At 35.6% G+C, this 17,852-nt stretch overlaps 2 protein-coding genes and 1 long non-coding RNA gene across 5 annotated transcripts in view; 1 reads left to right on the top strand and 2 right to left on the bottom strand.

Annotated features, from left to right (window-relative positions):
* LOC311295887 (uncharacterized protein) overlaps window positions 1-17,852 on the bottom strand; it is a 515,693-nt gene that overhangs the window by 9,164 nt on the left and 488,677 nt on the right. The window lies entirely within an intron of this gene.
* LOC311296210 lies at window positions 121-4,542 on the bottom strand. The gene is made up of 3 exons (XR_014628525.1): window positions 4,365-4,542; window positions 3,765-4,097; window positions 121-1,339 (listed from the first exon to the last, which is right to left on the bottom strand). It is a non-coding gene; the product is annotated as an uncharacterized lncRNA (long non-coding RNA).
* LOC311295881 (uncharacterized protein) overlaps window positions 7,980-17,852 on the top strand; it is an 81,885-nt gene continuing 72,012 nt past the window's right edge. For all 3 annotated transcript variants that reach the window (XR_014628414.1, XR_014628415.1, XM_084417424.1), the window contains exons 1-5: window positions 7,980-8,319; window positions 11,562-11,882; window positions 12,851-13,015; window positions 13,703-13,732; window positions 17,430-17,480. Coding sequence is in view for 1 of the 3 variants with exons in the window: in XM_084417424.1 (XP_084273550.1) it covers window positions 8,274-8,319; window positions 11,562-11,882; window positions 12,851-13,015; window positions 13,703-13,732; window positions 17,430-17,480 (613 nt within the window). In the remaining 2 variants the exon portion in view is untranslated. The remainder of the gene's footprint in view (window positions 8,320-11,561; window positions 11,883-12,850; window positions 13,016-13,702; window positions 13,733-17,429; window positions 17,481-17,852) is intronic.

Raw genomic sequence — 17,852 nt, 5'->3', positions numbered from 1 at the left:
GATATTTTTGATCTTTGATCTTATTGAGACTAACAGACTAAAGATGTATGATCACAGCTGAATGATGGTGTTGTGTTGTTCTTTTTTCCAGGTCAAGAATGAGGCCAAATCATTTAAAGATTATATGTTTATTTGGTATGGTAAAAAAAAAAAAATCAATTTTTGAATATCTTGTTTATCAACTTTTAATATGTATTACACAAAAATATCACAGCGAGAGAGAGATTAGAGATGTCAGTGAAAAAAAGACCACTAGGTGGAGCTTCAGCAACTACTGTATATTAACAGAGACATACTGTATTTCAAAGGGTTAATTCACTCAAAAATGAAAATTCTGTCATTAATTACTCACCTTTATGACGTTCCAAACCTGTAAGACCTTCGTACATCTTCAGAACACAAATTAAGATATTTTTGATGAAATCCGAGAGGTTTCTGAACCAGTCATTGCAGCAACGTCATTGCAACTTTCAAGGCGTTGAAAGGTAGTAAAGACATTTTTAAATAGTCCATGTGACTCCAGTGGTTCAACCTTAATGTTATGAAGCGACCCTAAAAATAACGACTTTATTCAACAATCTCGTCTCTTCCACGTCATTCTCCAACGCTGTTGACGTAGAATCTCTGGGTTCAAACGCCGGCTCACTATTGGCCGACGCTAGTCACGTGAGCACCACGACACATGCGACACATTTACACTACGTCAACAGTGTAGGAGAATGACACAGAAGAATAAAGTCGTTATTTTTGGGGTCGCTACATATCATTAATGTTCAACCAGGAGTCACATGGACTATTTTAACGATGTCTTTACTACCTTTCTGGGAACGACATGAGGGTGAGTAATTAATGAAAGAAATTTTATTTTTGGGTGAACTGTCCCTTTAATTGATAGTTAACATTAAGCTAAATGTGGAATTAATCTGCTTGCTGATACACGACATATAAGCACATTTAATCGGTAGAAGTGAAATTAATGCAGTTACGGTTATGTGATTTGCACTCTTTAATGTCTGTCTGTTTATACTAAAACATCACCACATATGGAGAGATTTTAGAGTGTGAAACAAACAGCATAAAAAGTTTTGTTTGCTTTTGAAAAAAAGAAAGGATCTTTGAAATGATAGTTACTCAGAGGAGTTCTTGTCATATAATGGCACCAGACATTCACGGACATCTTCATCTGGTCGATCAGTGTTTGTTGCTGCGTTCTTCACAGTCTGCAGCCGTGGAAGATTTCTGGTTCTGTATTAATAAATCAGAACGACCACCGCAACCACGCCCACCAGAGATGAGAGAGCCAATCGGGTCACAGCTTTACTGTTAAAACAGCGACATTCTTAAGAGAGAAGAAAAGAGCAACATTAGAAAACATAGATTCATGTTTGAAACACAGTATTAGCCCGGTTCTGTCAACACTGGCATACACGTAACACATTATCAGATTTTTGTAATGCCCATTTGTTAAAAGATTGTTAGGTTGCATAAATTAGATCAATCAGAACCGTGAACACTTCCCATAACACCCAATGTACTTGTTACATCTTAAGAAGAATGGCATCCACATGGATATTAGTCTCTCTGTCTATCCTGAGGTTACCGTAGTCAGCCGTATCCAGTCCATATCTAGATCAGATGCTGGATCTGCACCTAGACACGACCAAAACAAGAGATCCTGTCTACTAGAGAATTCCCTCTGAGGGCCTCGTCGACATAATCAGACAAGTCCTCTGTACAGTTAAGGGCTGGATTCTGACATCCACTGCTGCTTCAATGTATATCTATTAAGTGAAAATAATCAAGGTATTAATCAATATTTTTCCTTCTACATAAACAATTTGAATGACTTCTTTAAGCATATGAGATTTGTAGAATTACATGTCAGTTTAATGCATGTGCTCTCTCCATGTTTTTGAGAAAGGCACCTAACATGTGTTAAAACATATATCTAACTCAGGGTCAGCCTGATAATCAGTGTGGATATGCACCTGCATATACATCCATGTGTGGACAATTTCTATGTTTATCTATTTCTTAGCCAATCAGAATCCTTCAACCTGAAGTAACGATGTAGGTGTAAGGTATAACTGTTGTAGAAATGTGAATATATGTAGAGCGGCCTACAAACTCCTTATAAGTCTTGAAGCTGACTTCTGCCTGATGAAACTACAAACTATCTTCAGTAAAAAAAATGTCTTCAATTAACTGCACTTCTGACTCCAGTTCTTCACTCATCATATCTGGTCCTTGGGTCTACTGTATAATCCCCTACAACAGACCCTAGGGCCAGCTTCGGCTCCACTGGTGTGATTGATCTTCAAGCAAAAGGAACTGGATGAATATTTGAATGCTACCGATCCCGATCTTAATTCTGACTTGTGATGCAGCCTGAATCATAATGACACGTGTTTGTGCCTTGGCTAGAGGAGAGGTGTCCCCCGACTGAGCCTGGTTATATAAATGACCATAGATCAGCTCAGAAGATCTCTGTGTACCTGAACAGATTGACTGGGATTTTTTCAGTACGGGTCCAACATCGTCATATATACACACAATTAAGTGGAAAGGTGCAAGCCTTGTTTTTTTGAATGACCAATGTAAAGACAGTGTGAACACAGACAGTCTTAATTACTATGGAATCCCTAAATGGACATCGTGATGGAAAAAATATGACATTGGAAGAAAAAGTTTCAATAATAGAAATAAAAAAAATTCCAAAAATGTCATTGCTTTTGCATTCGTTGTGCTCCCTCACAAAACTTTTACATACCTCCAAGAAAATTTGCGCAAAGTTATGACATAATTTTTCCTCCCATCTAATATTTTTTTCCATCACCATGTTCCAAGTTTAGGGGCTCCGTAAATTACAACCAAACAGTAATATTTAGCATATATCTAACAACTGCAATTCATCCATTTTGTATAGAATATGATTTACGCACTAAAACCAGAGGAAGCTCGATCATCATCTGCATTTTTCAATGCTCATGAGTCATGACAAACGTCATACGTACCTGAGCCTCACAGCTGTAGGCCCATTTATTTTCTGCAAATAATTTGCAGAAAGTTGCTGGATGCTATCAGTGTAAGCTTGGTGTAACTACACTTTTTCTTAAAAAAACTGTTCAGCACAATATAAATAGGAGAGAGAGAAAGTCGTGAAAAGTTTAACTTTATGGAAATGAAGCTCCTATTGCAATCCAGTGACAACTGAGTTTGTCAAAACATGACAGTGAATTTAAGGAGAGACTTAAATTCAGCCACACACATGTTTAGGCCCAAAAATAATATGTCAACAGTCTTAGTGAGTGTGATTCAGATAGCTATATTTACCCAGGCAGCAACATATCCGACCCACATCTGCATGTGAATTCGACACGTACCAGATGTGGGCCGGATCTGGGCCAAAACTGTGTTGCTGCCTGGGTATTGTTCAGATGTACGACGCCAAGAGCAGATTACGTTTCTTTGAATTTAATTTGAATCAAATTCTTAAAGAAAGAAATGTTGTAAAATCATGCAAAAAATTCTGTCACCACAAAACTACTTATTATGACTAAAAACACTAATTATGACCTTGTTTTACGTGTTAAAAGGTTAATACCCAGAAAGAAAAATAGTGTCGGCCCAGATCCGGCCCACATCTGGTACTTGTGGACTCAACACGTACCAGATGTGGGCCGGATCTGGGCCGTGACTGAGCCGACACTATGTTGCTGTCTGGGCATATCCTATGTATTTAATAATCCAGCTGGTATACTCACCACAGACAATAAGATTGAATATGTTGAGCGGCGTCTCTGATCTGGTGGTTCTGACTTGATAAAGTCCAGAGTCCGTGGTTCTGATGTTTGTGATGGTCAGAGATCCATTCTGATCCAGTTCCAGTCTGCCTCTGAATCTCCCATCAGCACTCTCATTATAAAATATAATTTTATTGTCCTGTCTATTGATTTGAGCAATGAGAATGTCTTTATGTCCAAAATTCCATCTTATCTGATCATCTTTCTGTATTTTAGAAACATTAGGCTGTATGGTGACAGATTCTCCCTCCATCCCTGACACTGACTTCACTTCATCTGCAACGCCAAACACACCTGCCGAACAAACAGAAATGATTGCTTCAAACTAATTTGATATATATATTTTTAAATAGTGCAACACAAACATTTGACACTATTGAATGCATAATTGAAATAAGTTCACATTTTCTTACAAGTAAGATAAACTTAAAGATTTATTTTGTTGTTAATCAGATTGGTTGATTTACAGTCATCATAATTTAAGACATTAACAGCAAATACAAAATCCATTCTGACTGATTAGAATAGTACACTGTGCATCATAAAACAAGTATAACTTACCAACTAAACACCACAGGCACAAATGGAGGAAAATCGGGTGAATCATTTTCTTCAGCAGTTTGAACGTCAGAACCGTTTCAAATAACGAAAGACTTCAATTCTACCGCCAGAAGAGCTAAAGATGAGAGAGATGTCAGTCTGAGTTGAAGTGCTCAGTGTGCTTCACCTTTCAGAGTCTGTACGCCCTCTCACATGGACTCTTAGATGCTGCAGACTTCCTCCCATGAGATATTTTAAGATTGGTTTGACTTCCTCTTTGTGCTAGGGCTTATTAATATGTGTATCTAGTTTATTAGTAAGATGTGATGTTAACCTAGCAAATTTGACCTCAGACCTGGCACATTCTGGCTACACTTTATTATAAGGTGTCATTGTTACAGCGTAATTTTATATTTAAGTAGGCCTACTGAGTAATATTAATTAAAAAGTCATTTAGTGTTCGGGTAGGATTAGTATTTGGTTGAGGGGTATTTGCGTGTAACTATGCATACTTTACTGTTATTACTATGGTAAATACATGTAACATGTAACAAGGACATGTAAATAAAGTGTTACGTACCCACATTCTCTTGTGCAAGTTATGCACACTTCACGTCTCATCTCATACACGCAAACCAGCTTCATCAAATCTATAGTGTGGATGCAAAATATTTTCATTAAAGACATAGTTCACCTAAAAATGCAAACTCTGTGCTGTCTCATTATTTCTTTTCTTTTTACCTATGTTTTTATATTCTATATTTAATACCTTTGAAAAACAGAGAAATTTAAGTCTTTGGTCTATGCAAACAGCAGACGTACAGAATCACAATCAGCTCTGGAAAGTTTGGCAAGTGGAACATCCTCAGCAAGACAAGATATTGTATGTGAAACATTACAGAAATGATAGGGCATAAAGCACTTAGGTGTAAGGGTGAGTTGTTTGTGGGTTCCAGCCCTTCCAGTCCATGTCGGAGTAAAGGCGAATGATAAACTGGCAAAGACGTTGTTAAGGATACTGAGATCAACATCAGAGTGCAGATGAGTAAACAGGAAATGAAGGGGTTGATGGGAACTGAAGTGAAAGAGGCTGCAGAGGATATGGCACTATGAAATATGAGGAAGGCATCAGTATAGTAGGCCTATACAGAAATATGGGGGTGGAAAGAAGAACTGTTGATAACATTAAAAAGGATGTGATAATGACAAGATTATACAAAACTAAATCAAAGTTTATATAAAATAGGGAAACATGAAACTGGTAATTGTGATACATGTGGATACATTGCTGGAATGTACAGCATATAATAGAGAACGATAAAAGTTAGTTCAGTCACTAAAGGAAAGCAAGTAGGCTACTGCTCCATACTCATTTCAGTAGGTTGCAGAAAATGCACCTTACAGTTGGTTTGCCAACCGCCATATAAACAACAGAAGAAGAAGAAGAAACAGCAGAGGGCGGTAAGTAACTTTGCGATCCGCCGTTACAAAGAAGAAGAAGAAAACTCCTGCATGGATCTGGAGCAAGTTTCAGTAGTCAAATATCTCGGTGTATGGAACCTCGCTATACATGCAAATGTAAAAAATAAAAAAATAAAATCTAAAATAGGAGTAAATATTTTAAGATGTTTATCAGGGGTTGATTGGGAACTTGTAGATTTTCGTTGAAAAGAATATATTAATCAGATCAAATTTGGATTATGGAAGTATAATTTATGGATTTGCAACCGAAACTATACTTAAAAAGATTGAAGAAATACAAAATCAAGCTTTAAGAATATGCCGTGGTGCGTTCAGAACATCTCCCATTGTAGATTTACAGGTAGGGTGATATCAGGTAAAATGGGCCATCAGGTATAATGGGCCATTTAAGGTTTGGGGGTCCTAGCCCCTCTGGAATTTAGAGCCAATGACTGCAAAGGATTTCAAACTGTTGTCATGACTGTATTTGACAAGTAACAGGTGATTTAACTGGTTTATGGTTGCTGTGGTGGGCGGGGCAGTTATTCAAATCAAGACTGCACCAGAAAGCTGCATGGTAAGTAGCCTGGCATACCAAATCTAACTAAAATATTATAAGGACGATAAATCTATATAAAAAAAAAAACATGCACATAAAAAAAAACTATGCATAATATCTGTCTTGATGGCATCAATCAGAAATAATACTGTTAGTTTGGTATATGAACATATTTTTTGAAAACATTATGTTTTTCTTGGCGGCCCAATTTACCTTAACCCACTGAGGTAAAGTGGGCCGCATGGTTTCAGCTAAAATGGGCCATCATCTGTGTCACTCACAAACACACACAAACATGTGATTGAGTGCATGTGTGTGAGTGTGTGTGTGAGGGTGTGTCTGTGTAACTAAATAACTATATTTAATTAAATAATAAGTAGCCTATTATAATAGTCACGTTTCCATTAATGTCCCATAATTTTATATATATATATATATATGTATATATATATATATATACACACACACACACACACACACACACACACACACACACACACACACACACACACACACACACATATTGATACATCATCATCCTTTGCTAAACTCATCTTTAAATATGTTACAATTTAACAGCTAATGCTCACTGTTTTCGTGGCATCTTTCTACATCTTCTTACCCTGCTTAATGCATCTAAGGTATATATTTACATAGATATATGTAAAGCAACCCGTAAATGTATATTTTTAATTAAATAGTTATATAGTTACACACACACACACACACACACACACACACACACACACACACACACACACACACACACACACACACACACACACACACACACACACACACACACACACACACACACACACACCACTGACATCAGTACTGATCTATGCTGTTCCAAAATTGACTTTTTTAATTGCACATTTGAATATGTGGGTTTGCACCCAAAATGTTTTTGTTTTTTTTAATGGCACATATGAATATGTTTGTTTAATGCATTTTAAATGTTATGTGGCTATGAACACAATTGTGTTTTAAAATTAAAATTGATGATACATTACTATTTCCCTTTGGAGTTTGACTGGCCCATTTTATCTGAAACTGCTCATGCAAAAAAAGTTGGCACAGCTGATGTTTCAAGAACTGTAGGGCCTAAATAATTATATTTTATTACATAATTTCAACACAAAATGATCAAAAACAGTGATTATTAATCATAAAAACACATGGAAAAGGCATATATGGTATTGTATTATTGTCCCAAACCATTTACCAAAAAGTGGCCCAATTTAGCTGATATCACCCTAGAAGTTGGTGTAGCTCCTTTAAACCTTCGTAGGCCTAAAATAAGACTGAATTATTGGGTTAATATAAAAGGTCATAAAGAGAGTTATCCAGTAAAGGGAGTGATAGAAGAATGCTGGGAACATGGGAACAAAAACATTAAAAGCTTGGGATAGAGGGTTCACAGGGAAGCACAAGAAGTATTGCAGACTGTGATGCTAGCCCAAACGTTATAATATCCAGTATACCACCGTGGATATTTCCAATGCCAATAATTGACTTATTCAAATGAAATTCAAATGGAAATCAAGAATGAGAGAGAAACCCCAAAGAACATTATCTACACGCTTATTAGTGCTTCACACTCCAGTCCAGTTGATGGCGGTAATGCACAAAAAGTTGTTTTGCAACCGCCATAAAACTCCATTAGAAGAAGAAGAAGAAGAGTCCAGTGTCTGTGAATGTGATAACTTGCGGTTTTTCTTTCGTTGCAAATCATTAATTGATTCAATAGAAAGTCACATTTGGTTTTAAAATCTCTCGGTTTAGTGGGTTTTGTTAACAGTCGTCGCTGTCAGTCTGGTGGGTGATAACACAATAGCAGCTAACTTACGTGGATTATTTATTAATTTCCATCGAAATCAGATTTTGGATCTGGAATCTACAACAGTATGAAGAGCACTTTAAATCCCGTTTTGTTTTTATTACTACTGTGCGGTAAGTGTATGACTTAATTTCAGTTTTTACTTTGACGTAGACGTATTTGAGTGTTTCAGTGGCGGAATTATAACGTTATTTATAGTTTGGCAAGTGGACTTTAAGGGGTGGCAACCATGCCTGGACAGTCGGACTGGTAATCTGGCATACTGGGCAAATGCCCGGTGGGTCGACGTGCTTTTTGGGCCGATACATCTCATAATTTATTATTTATTATTTATTATTTATTATTTTTTTGGCTTAACGGCCCATAAAACTCGTACATCGGCGGCCCATTCGTTTTGTATTGCTTAGGTTAATTGGTGACGCTGGGTTAGTGCCAGTGTAATGCATTGGTCAAAACAAGTATGTTTTTTTTTCTTTTTTTCTGGTAATAGCAAAGGTATGTCTGTGTGATACTTTAACGTTTCTTTTATCATAGTAATAACAATTGTGGCCAAATAAGTGTTTGTCACGCAAGGATTGTGCAGAGAAATAGCGCGAATTTTTTTGTTTTATCATATGTAGTGGGCCAGTCTTGGCCAAAATGCCAGTCTAGCCCTGGTGGCAACAACAAATCAAGCATTCATGCATAGTTTTTGTGGATTTCTGACCTGTCATACCCTATTGAGATTGAGAATTATTTTTTTTTCTCATCTCATCACATTGTTTAGAGCATAAGAAACAAATTGTATATATATATTAAAAAAAAAAAAATTATTCATGTTATGCTAGGCCTATATCCTCTGTAGTGGACACCAGGGGCCTGTACCATGATGGTAGTTGAACAAACTCAGGGTTGCAGGATTAGTTTCGAGTTGACAAAACCAACCCAATCCAACCAGGCTTTGTTGGTACCATGATGCTGATCGTCAACTCAGGCTTTGATCCTGAGTTTAGGAGTTTAGACGTGACATCAGTAGCGAACAACCAATCACAGGCTGAGAAATAGTGAAACTGCGATTCATTTCTCGCGAGAGAAGCAGCGCGATTCACATATTAAATAAAATAATTAAAATATTAAGAATTTAAACAAATTTACACAGCAAGAAGAAAATAGCTGTCTATAAGAGGACAACTAAAAGTAAAAGTCTCGCTACTGTATATCAGTGCAAGTAAAATTTGCGAAGTTAGTTTACAGTTGATAAAGGTATAGAGAGAACTGAACATGTAGTCATTTTATAGCTTCATCTATTGATTCTAAAGCGTATTTATATGACCTTTATATATGTATTCATTTAAACTCTGCGTAATAATAGATGAACTAAAATTGTACCTGTGATTGATTTAGGGTATAATAATTACATAAATAATATTTAAATCATACAAATGTATTATTCTAAATTAGCATTACTATAAGCCAGACGATTTTGTCTTTAAAAATCATTTGCTGTGTAGTGACCTTTAATTTGGAGCAGAAACAGGTGGAGTGACTTTATCGCATCAGACGTGTCACTTTGCTCTCAGCTGATTGGTCAAACTTCAGTCTGAGATCTTGAATCCAGAACATAACCTGCCCCGGAGCAGGTTAGCCGTGCAGCGTAAGATACCATGGCGACGAACTCCGATTGAAGCCGAGCTACTTTCATACAGTAGTACCTAAAACCCAGGGTTGGTGGAAACTAAACTGAAACATAGGCCTAGCTGGGTAGCCGCCTAAACCGGCTTCATGGTATAAGCCCCTGGACTCAGTTGTTTAAAAAATACCATTTTACTTTAAGCAATATGTGTGTAAAATGGCCATAAATTAATATTCTCATTCAGTGCAATGCCTATACACTGTATCTAATTTGCACATTAATGTGTTCTTGGAGCAACATTTAATGAAAAAAGAAGTGTAATAAATAATAATTGGAGTAATAATTAGCAACCTTTTTAATAATAATATATAATATTTCATAGGAATATTCAGTGGTATAATTTATTTCCATATTCACTTTTTGTCTCCCAAAATGCCTGATAAACATGATTTAAGTCCTGATGTCCTCTACAGTGGACATTTTTTAAATCAATGCCCTGTTCTGTAACAGCAAGTCAATTTGAAACCCCATAACGGTTTCCTGAGATGTTGGTTTTAATACAGTTTGAAAAGTTGTTCAATTTAAATTATAATTACAGTATGTTATCATAGTTCCATAAGAGTGCTAGATTTGATTACTAAATTAATGTCAGGCATTTTTAAAGACCATGGAGAAGTTGTTTTCAGGGTGAAACCTCCAAACATTTGTTGTCTCTGAAAAGCCCTGTATGTACTCTTTACAGGACACCCATCTTGTGACATGTGACGTGTATGATGTCAGAGAAATTCACTAAAATATAATGTCCACTACAGTAGACAAAAGTCTATTCCAGGGTCCCAGGAGGATACATTAGTTTTCACGATTATGTTAACGATTGCATTACTGCAAATTAATCATATATAACGTTTACAAATAATTTTCACAATTGTTCTATAAAAAGCTTAGTTTTACTGTGGGTAACACAAATTACTGTAAACAATATCATACTCTTATTTCTACAGTGCATATGTGAAGGTACCCAGCATGCAATGCAGCATGAATAGATTGTGCTGTGGAGTACGTTTTTTACTAGTTGGTTTTATCTGTGCTGCTGAACTTATTTTTTGGTATCTTTTAGAAGTATGTGTTGTTGGTCTATTTTGTAATACCTTTTTTTATATTTTTAATTTGTTGAGTGTCACGTGTCGTGTTTTGTATGTCAAATATTCATGTCTGCTTCACTATTGAAAAAGAAACTTGTACAAAAAGTGATACATTTTAAAATGAAAAATTATCCATTTATCATCATCAAACAAGCTTATAAATAATATTATAAGATTCTTTAATGTCCTTTTTACAGTGTAACCCAATATAATATAAAATATTGTGATTTGTTTTGCACTAACTAGTTTCTCCAATCAGACGCTGACTACTTTTTTTTTGCAGATGTTTCCCTCTAACTACTATTAAAGTTATTGATGTAAAGAGTTGCACATATTCACTCAGCTAAATGTATTTAATTTATCATTTGAATTAGCTTTGTATAAAAGCTGAGTGAATAAATGTAGCACATCTGTAGATTGTATGTAGATGAAGAGTGTTTTCTCATTAGTTTGGCATAAAGACTGTCTGTTCTTCATTTATGGCTGAATAATTCATTGTTTATAAGACAAGACTAAAGGATCTGTTAAATCTGTTCACTAATATCAGCAGCAGTGTTATATGGGTTTAATCTCTGAGAAACTGTTTCTGTTTGTTCTGCAGGAGTGTTTGGTGTTGATGCAGTGAAGTCAGTGTCAGTGACGGAGGGAGAATCTGTCACTCTAAACACTGATCCTACTAAAATTAAGGGATTTAATCAGATAGAGTGGAGATTTGGAGAGTCAGGTTCAGTCATTGCTCAAACTGATGGAACTGAGATCTCATATCCCCATCACACTGAGATATTCGGAGACAGACTGCTGCTGTATCAGAATGGATCTCTGACCATCAAGAATACGAGAATCAATGACACTGGACTGTATAAACTAGAGATCAGCCACAACTCTGGGAACTTACGTATGACATTCAGTGTTACTGTCTCTGGTGAGGACACATTTAGTATTTTTTTATTAAGTTGTTTTCAATAGAGGCATTTCTACAGAACCAGTAAAATACTCTATACCTTTCACAGATCTAAAACCAACAATTAATGCATATGCCAAAATAAATGGCAGTCAGAATGGGATCAGTGCTTAACAAATTACCTGAAATAAATCTTGATGTTGGGACAAGACATGCATTTCATTTGAATAATCACTTAGATCAAGTCATTTACACACAATTACAGATTTACACATCAATCAAAAAATCAGGTGAAAATAGTAAGTTAAGTAAGTAAGTAGGTAGGTGAAAATCCCCCAGTGTTCATCTTGTCAGAAAGAATCAACTGTCTTTAAACATATTTTACTGAACTGTAATGCTTCTATTGCTCTGAGGAACTTGTTTTATTCTGTGGATGCGTTTGAACAAAATTCAACCAAGCAAACAAAAATGTGGTCTTAAGGTTTTTAGAAAAAATAATTCATAAATATTATTGTTTACTTTTTATAAAACTAAAACTTATTTATTTCTCAATAACTATAAAATATATTCACCATGAACATAGCCACAGCAGCTTGCATAGTGTTAAAAAAGGAGGAATTATTTTTGTTTCACAGATGAAACGGAATTAAACTGCAAGAGCTGCCAACGGATATTATATATAATGTGTTCGACATTGTTACAGAATTTTAGGTTCACAATATTACTCTCATGCTGTTCTGAATATTATCACAGCAGAGCTTGGGCCACAAGCTTGAATGGTCTTAAATTACTGACACCTGTAAATAAATCTGTGATAAATACTGACTATATGAACTTTAATCTCCATCACTGATTTGATTTTAATGTTTACATGTAATTAATTAACTATCATTAACATAAAGATCTACTTACCACATCTTCTCTAAGGTTATAGAGTGCTTCTGATCTTTCTAGTGTTTGTTACTGACGGTCTCTCTTTATCATTACAGATCCACCTCTGTCTCCAGATGATAAAGGTCTGTCTCCAGATGCTAAAGGTCTGTCTTCAGGTGCTAAAGCAGGAATAGTTGTTGTTCTGCTGCTGGTGTTTGCAGTTGCAGCTGCTGGTGTTTTTTACTATCGCCACATAATCTGTTCTCCAAACCCTTTATTGGGTAAGTATAACAACTCATACAACAAGAGATTTTCCAAAGTCAATAGTTATATTATTTTTTTACCACAAGTTCTGCTTGTGATTGTGATTGCACAAGTTGGCCTAAAATTTTTGGCTATTTTGAATTTTATCTGGATTGTCTAGCGCCTCACAGATGTATTTGAAAACTAAGAGAATGATATTGAGAGTGTTGGGTAAATGACACTGATGTCTTGTGAGTCAGTGAATCTATCACCTCTTATCTGGTCATTAGTTTGAGTTGTTCATGCATACTTAATGGGATTGTTCAAGAAAAAAATCAGCCAAAAAGTAAGAAATGTCATCCTACAGAGCTCTTTCTTTTTAATGCCACGATAGTTGATAGAAACCATTTCTGTCAAAAAGGAGAATAAGTAATTTTCATGGTAAATTGCATTGGTTGTCACATGTTTTTATAGTGAATCGCAACAAAAGTTTGAGTGTGAAGAATAATATTTAATCGTTGCAGCAAAGTGGAATATGTTTAGCAAATAACCTCTTAAACTGCACATAAAGCTTTCAAATGAGTTCAAAAATGGTGGTGATGATGATGGTGATGAAGAAATAAGATGAAAAATCAAACCATATCTTCTCAGTTCTCCAGTGTTATTGACATTTGCTCAATATTATCTCCTATATTCTCTGTTTCTATGTGCTGACTGACAAGAAGATGTGTTATCTAAACAGATATCAGAACCGTGTAAGTATTAAACCTGATACAGCGAGAAAAATTAATTATTTTCTGACAGTAGAGTTCTAATGTAGTTTTCATATTCAGCATTTCTACATCTTTTTACCACATGTTCTGTTTGTGATTAGTTTAGTGCAATAATCAATGAAGCATGTGAATGCAAAATTAACCACACCTACATTAAGACTGTTTCATTGTGCCTGTTTGTGTTTCTAGAGGCAGAGCATGTTAACATCCATGTAATGTTTGTACTACTGCTTATGAAGCTCACAGAACTAAATCTAAGTTTGAGAAACGTTTAACATGAAACCCTAAACTGCTGTGGCTGTTTTGAGTTTAACTTGGGCTGTCTGACTTATATTTGTGTCATTGTGTGTGGCTTCATTTGGCTTATTCTTTCAGACTTTAACACAGAAACCATGAAGATGGCGCTGCACTTTTTTTTATGATTTGATACTTCCGGTTAATACTAAGTGAGTTGGTTTATTTCATCATATCTGGTCAGTAGTATTAATTATCAATATATAAGCAATAAGCCATTTTTTTAAGCAAGCGATTTCTGAGAAATACTGTTAAAAATTGAAATCAACGCCCAAACAAAAATGTAAGTGAATTTTTGCCAGATGTCTGTTCTGTGTGTGTGCCAATGCACAGCCATGACGCTTAAACTTGACTTCGACTAGTCGCTGGTCATGGCCTATATAAAGCACAACAGGATAATAAATATTGGTAGTCAAACAGTTAAATGTATAGTTCACCCAAAAAAGAAAATTAGCCCATTATTTACTCACCCTCAAGTCATCCTAGGTGTATTTGACATTCTTCTTTCAGACGAATACAATTCAAGTTTTGAAGTCCATAAAAGTGCATCTATCCATCATAAAAGTGCCTTAATAAAGGGTCTTCTGAAGCAAAGCGATGAGTTTGTGTAAGAAAAATATCCATATTTAAAACTCTATAAAGTAAAATGACTAGCTTCCGGTCAAACGAACATACGGATTCCACTTAAGTTTAAAGCGCAACATATGCGAATACGCACTTTGCTGCTTCTGACTTGAAGCATATGTTGCGCTTTAGGCGTTTGGCCGGGAGCTAGAATTTTCCTTTGTGTTACGAGTTTAAGATGTAAACGGGATGATTGCGCAACATTTACATGAGATACTGTTGCCATGTGTGCAAGTAGCAGAAACAACCAGGAATACCAGAGTTAACGTTGAAAACGTTTAATTTGAAAAGGTATGAATGACGTTACAAAACATGAAAAATTATAAAATGTAAAAGGAAACCGTAAAGTAAGAAAACAAGAGTGCCGCCAAATCAAATGAAATAATCAATACATAATTCCCATAACTATTTTACCCAAACCTCTAAAACTATCTACCAAAAGAAAAATGCAGAAACAAAACTCGAAATCTTCAGCGTATACGCCGCCTTAAATAAACTACGCTGACTAAATAAAAAACAATAAATACAATGCATGGCGATCACTCTCCAACTAAATAACAGAAAACAATTCTAACTACCGTGGTCTTTAAAGATGGAACATGCACGCATAGGTCACACGCACTACACACTTCTAGTGTTCTAACTCTAAACAGTGCATTCCATCTAGCCTGGTTAACACCAGACCATTCTCAGTAGTTACTGAGTTATGGTCTGGCAAAGCTTCATTAATAACTCATTTCCAAAGGGGCGTCACCAACGGACGTCGCCTAGGCGTGTAAAGCCATATGCTGCGTCCCAATTCGCCTAGGTTACACTACGCCATAAAAGTATATACTCTTTTTGTGAAGAAAAGGTATTTACTTTTGAATGTGTAGCAAAAAAGTAGGCAAGCTTTGGGACATACTACTTCGTCATCTTTATCGGACGGATCTGTCGCGTGGATCCTGTCACGTAAACTGCCCTGTCAATCATCTTGTCACAGTTAAAATCCTCTATTAAATCTAATTTAATTTCCTACCGTTTCGGAGAGAAATGTAGTAGCACGTTCATCTGCCAGTGGGTCTTTCATGGAGATTGTCCTCATGCCTTTGCAATTTGAATATAATAATGCATTTAAAAGTTGGTGCGCTTCACCAACGGAGTGGACGTCGCTCAAATGCCTCTGGGCGCAATTGGATAGGCTAGACCTAAAACCAATCAGAGCGATCGTCATCGTGTAGAGCCCGCCTCAACATTTCTAATTGGTGCCACGATTTCGACGGATTAGAAATGGGCTTGAATGAGCTCTTTGCCAGACTACTTACAGAGCAAATCTAAATTTGCCGGAAGTTGTCTGGGTTTTCCCAGGCTACATTCCATCGGCAGCAATACTAACAAACCCCCAAAGGAATGTTAATCTCTGAACCCTTGCATAAGCAAAAACAAAAACATAACCATAAATAGCCGTAAACATGATCATGATCATGGTTTCGACAAACAACTCAAGGCATGGGAAGTTGGCTGAGACCTGGCGCTGATCTTCCTCACTCTTGGTCACTGGGCCTTTTAAACCTGATTTTAACGTTGTGACGTCACATCTTTTATGGGCAACCAATGAACACCACCTAGGAATAACGAATAGAAACACAAACACAAAAGAAAGAGAAAAATACACAAACACACTTGGAACGTAACAGTTTGTAACATGTTAAATATGAATATTGTTCTTACACAAACTCATCACTTTGCTTCAGAAGGCTGCATTGTAACGCACACACATAGTTTGCACATCATGCGCAGATTGCACACGCTCAGAATCATTCAGTAGTGAAGAAATGTATTGTCAACACTGTTCTGTGATTTATCAATAAAAATATATATATTTGAAAAAAAAAACTGAAAAGTTCTAGCATATATTTGATAGTAACTAAAACCCACAGCTGCAAAATTAGTAGAGAGCCGCTGTCAGGGAGAATTAATTCACACCCAATCGCGCTCTCACTAATCCATTTAGATAAATGTAATCTTTCTGTGCAACTTTATCTGTATCTGATTTAGAATGAGAAGAAATCTGTGAGAAATGTAACGACCCTAAAGAACTGATAAAAAGAAGCTGTTAGAGCAATAGCCTTGTGGGCAGCGCTTATTTATGTTCAGGCTTATTAGTACATTAAAGACGGCATCAGCGACTAGTCAACTCGACTTTCATCACATAAATGTCGACTTTAAAAAAAGAACTATGTCCCACTTTAATATTAGTGTTTTGATTGGGTGTCGATTTCAAATATCAATGATATTTCTCAGAAATCGCTTACTGCACCTTTAAATGAATAGCAGGTTATTTATTCGCCCTCATGTCATTTCAATCTTGTATGCTGTTATTTTTTCTATGGAACAACAAAGGAAAGATTTTGATTAATCTTCTTTTGTGTAAATGATGACAAAATTGACATTTTTAGGTACTATTTTTTTAATTAAAGAAGAAATATTTACTTGAATACACCTTGTGGTGCAACCTGGACACTTAACATACTTAACAGTATGTGGACATATCCTTAAATACTGCTAATATTAGTTAATATTAAAAATGTATACATTACCATTTAGCAATATATACATGTATACATTGTTTTCATGTATTGTTTATTGTTAATTCACATTAATGAAAGCTAATGTTAACACATAAAATGTAAATTCTTTATTATTAAAAGCGCTTGTGGTGAACCAAACATTATCTTCATCTTTAAACTCACTTAAAATCTTCTAATTTCCTTGTTTCTAGCCACTGATGTGAAAGAGGAAGAAACGATACCTAAACAGCCAAGTAAAACATGTAAGTATTTCAACTCTTTAAGAAAATTACAATGAGTGTACCCCCGAGATTCTTATTGCTTATAAGATTTTATCGAATGTATGAAGACAATGAGATGGAGACATTTGAGAACATAGGGGTAAAATATATATTGTCTAGAATACTATTTTACAAATATCTTCAAATAAGAAGTTATTTAAAGGATGAAATTAAAGTTAAAAACTTTGGATAATATTCACCCTCTTAGTTAGTAAAATTAATAGAGTAGATAATTAAGTGTATGGGTTTACATAATATTAAAATAACATGGGAAAATGTATTAGACAATAAAATAACATAAGGAGATTGGAAACAAAGTTTTAAAGAAAAATTAAGAATCACGCATTCTTCAGA

This window comes from Rutilus rutilus, assembly GCF_951802725.1.
Source record: "Rutilus rutilus genome assembly, chromosome: 8".
In the NCBI taxonomy this organism is placed as follows: domain Eukaryota; kingdom Metazoa; phylum Chordata; class Actinopteri; order Cypriniformes; family Leuciscidae; genus Rutilus; species Rutilus rutilus.
Note: the sequence above shows the minus strand (reverse complement) of the source record. Positions and strands in the feature narration are given on the sequence as shown.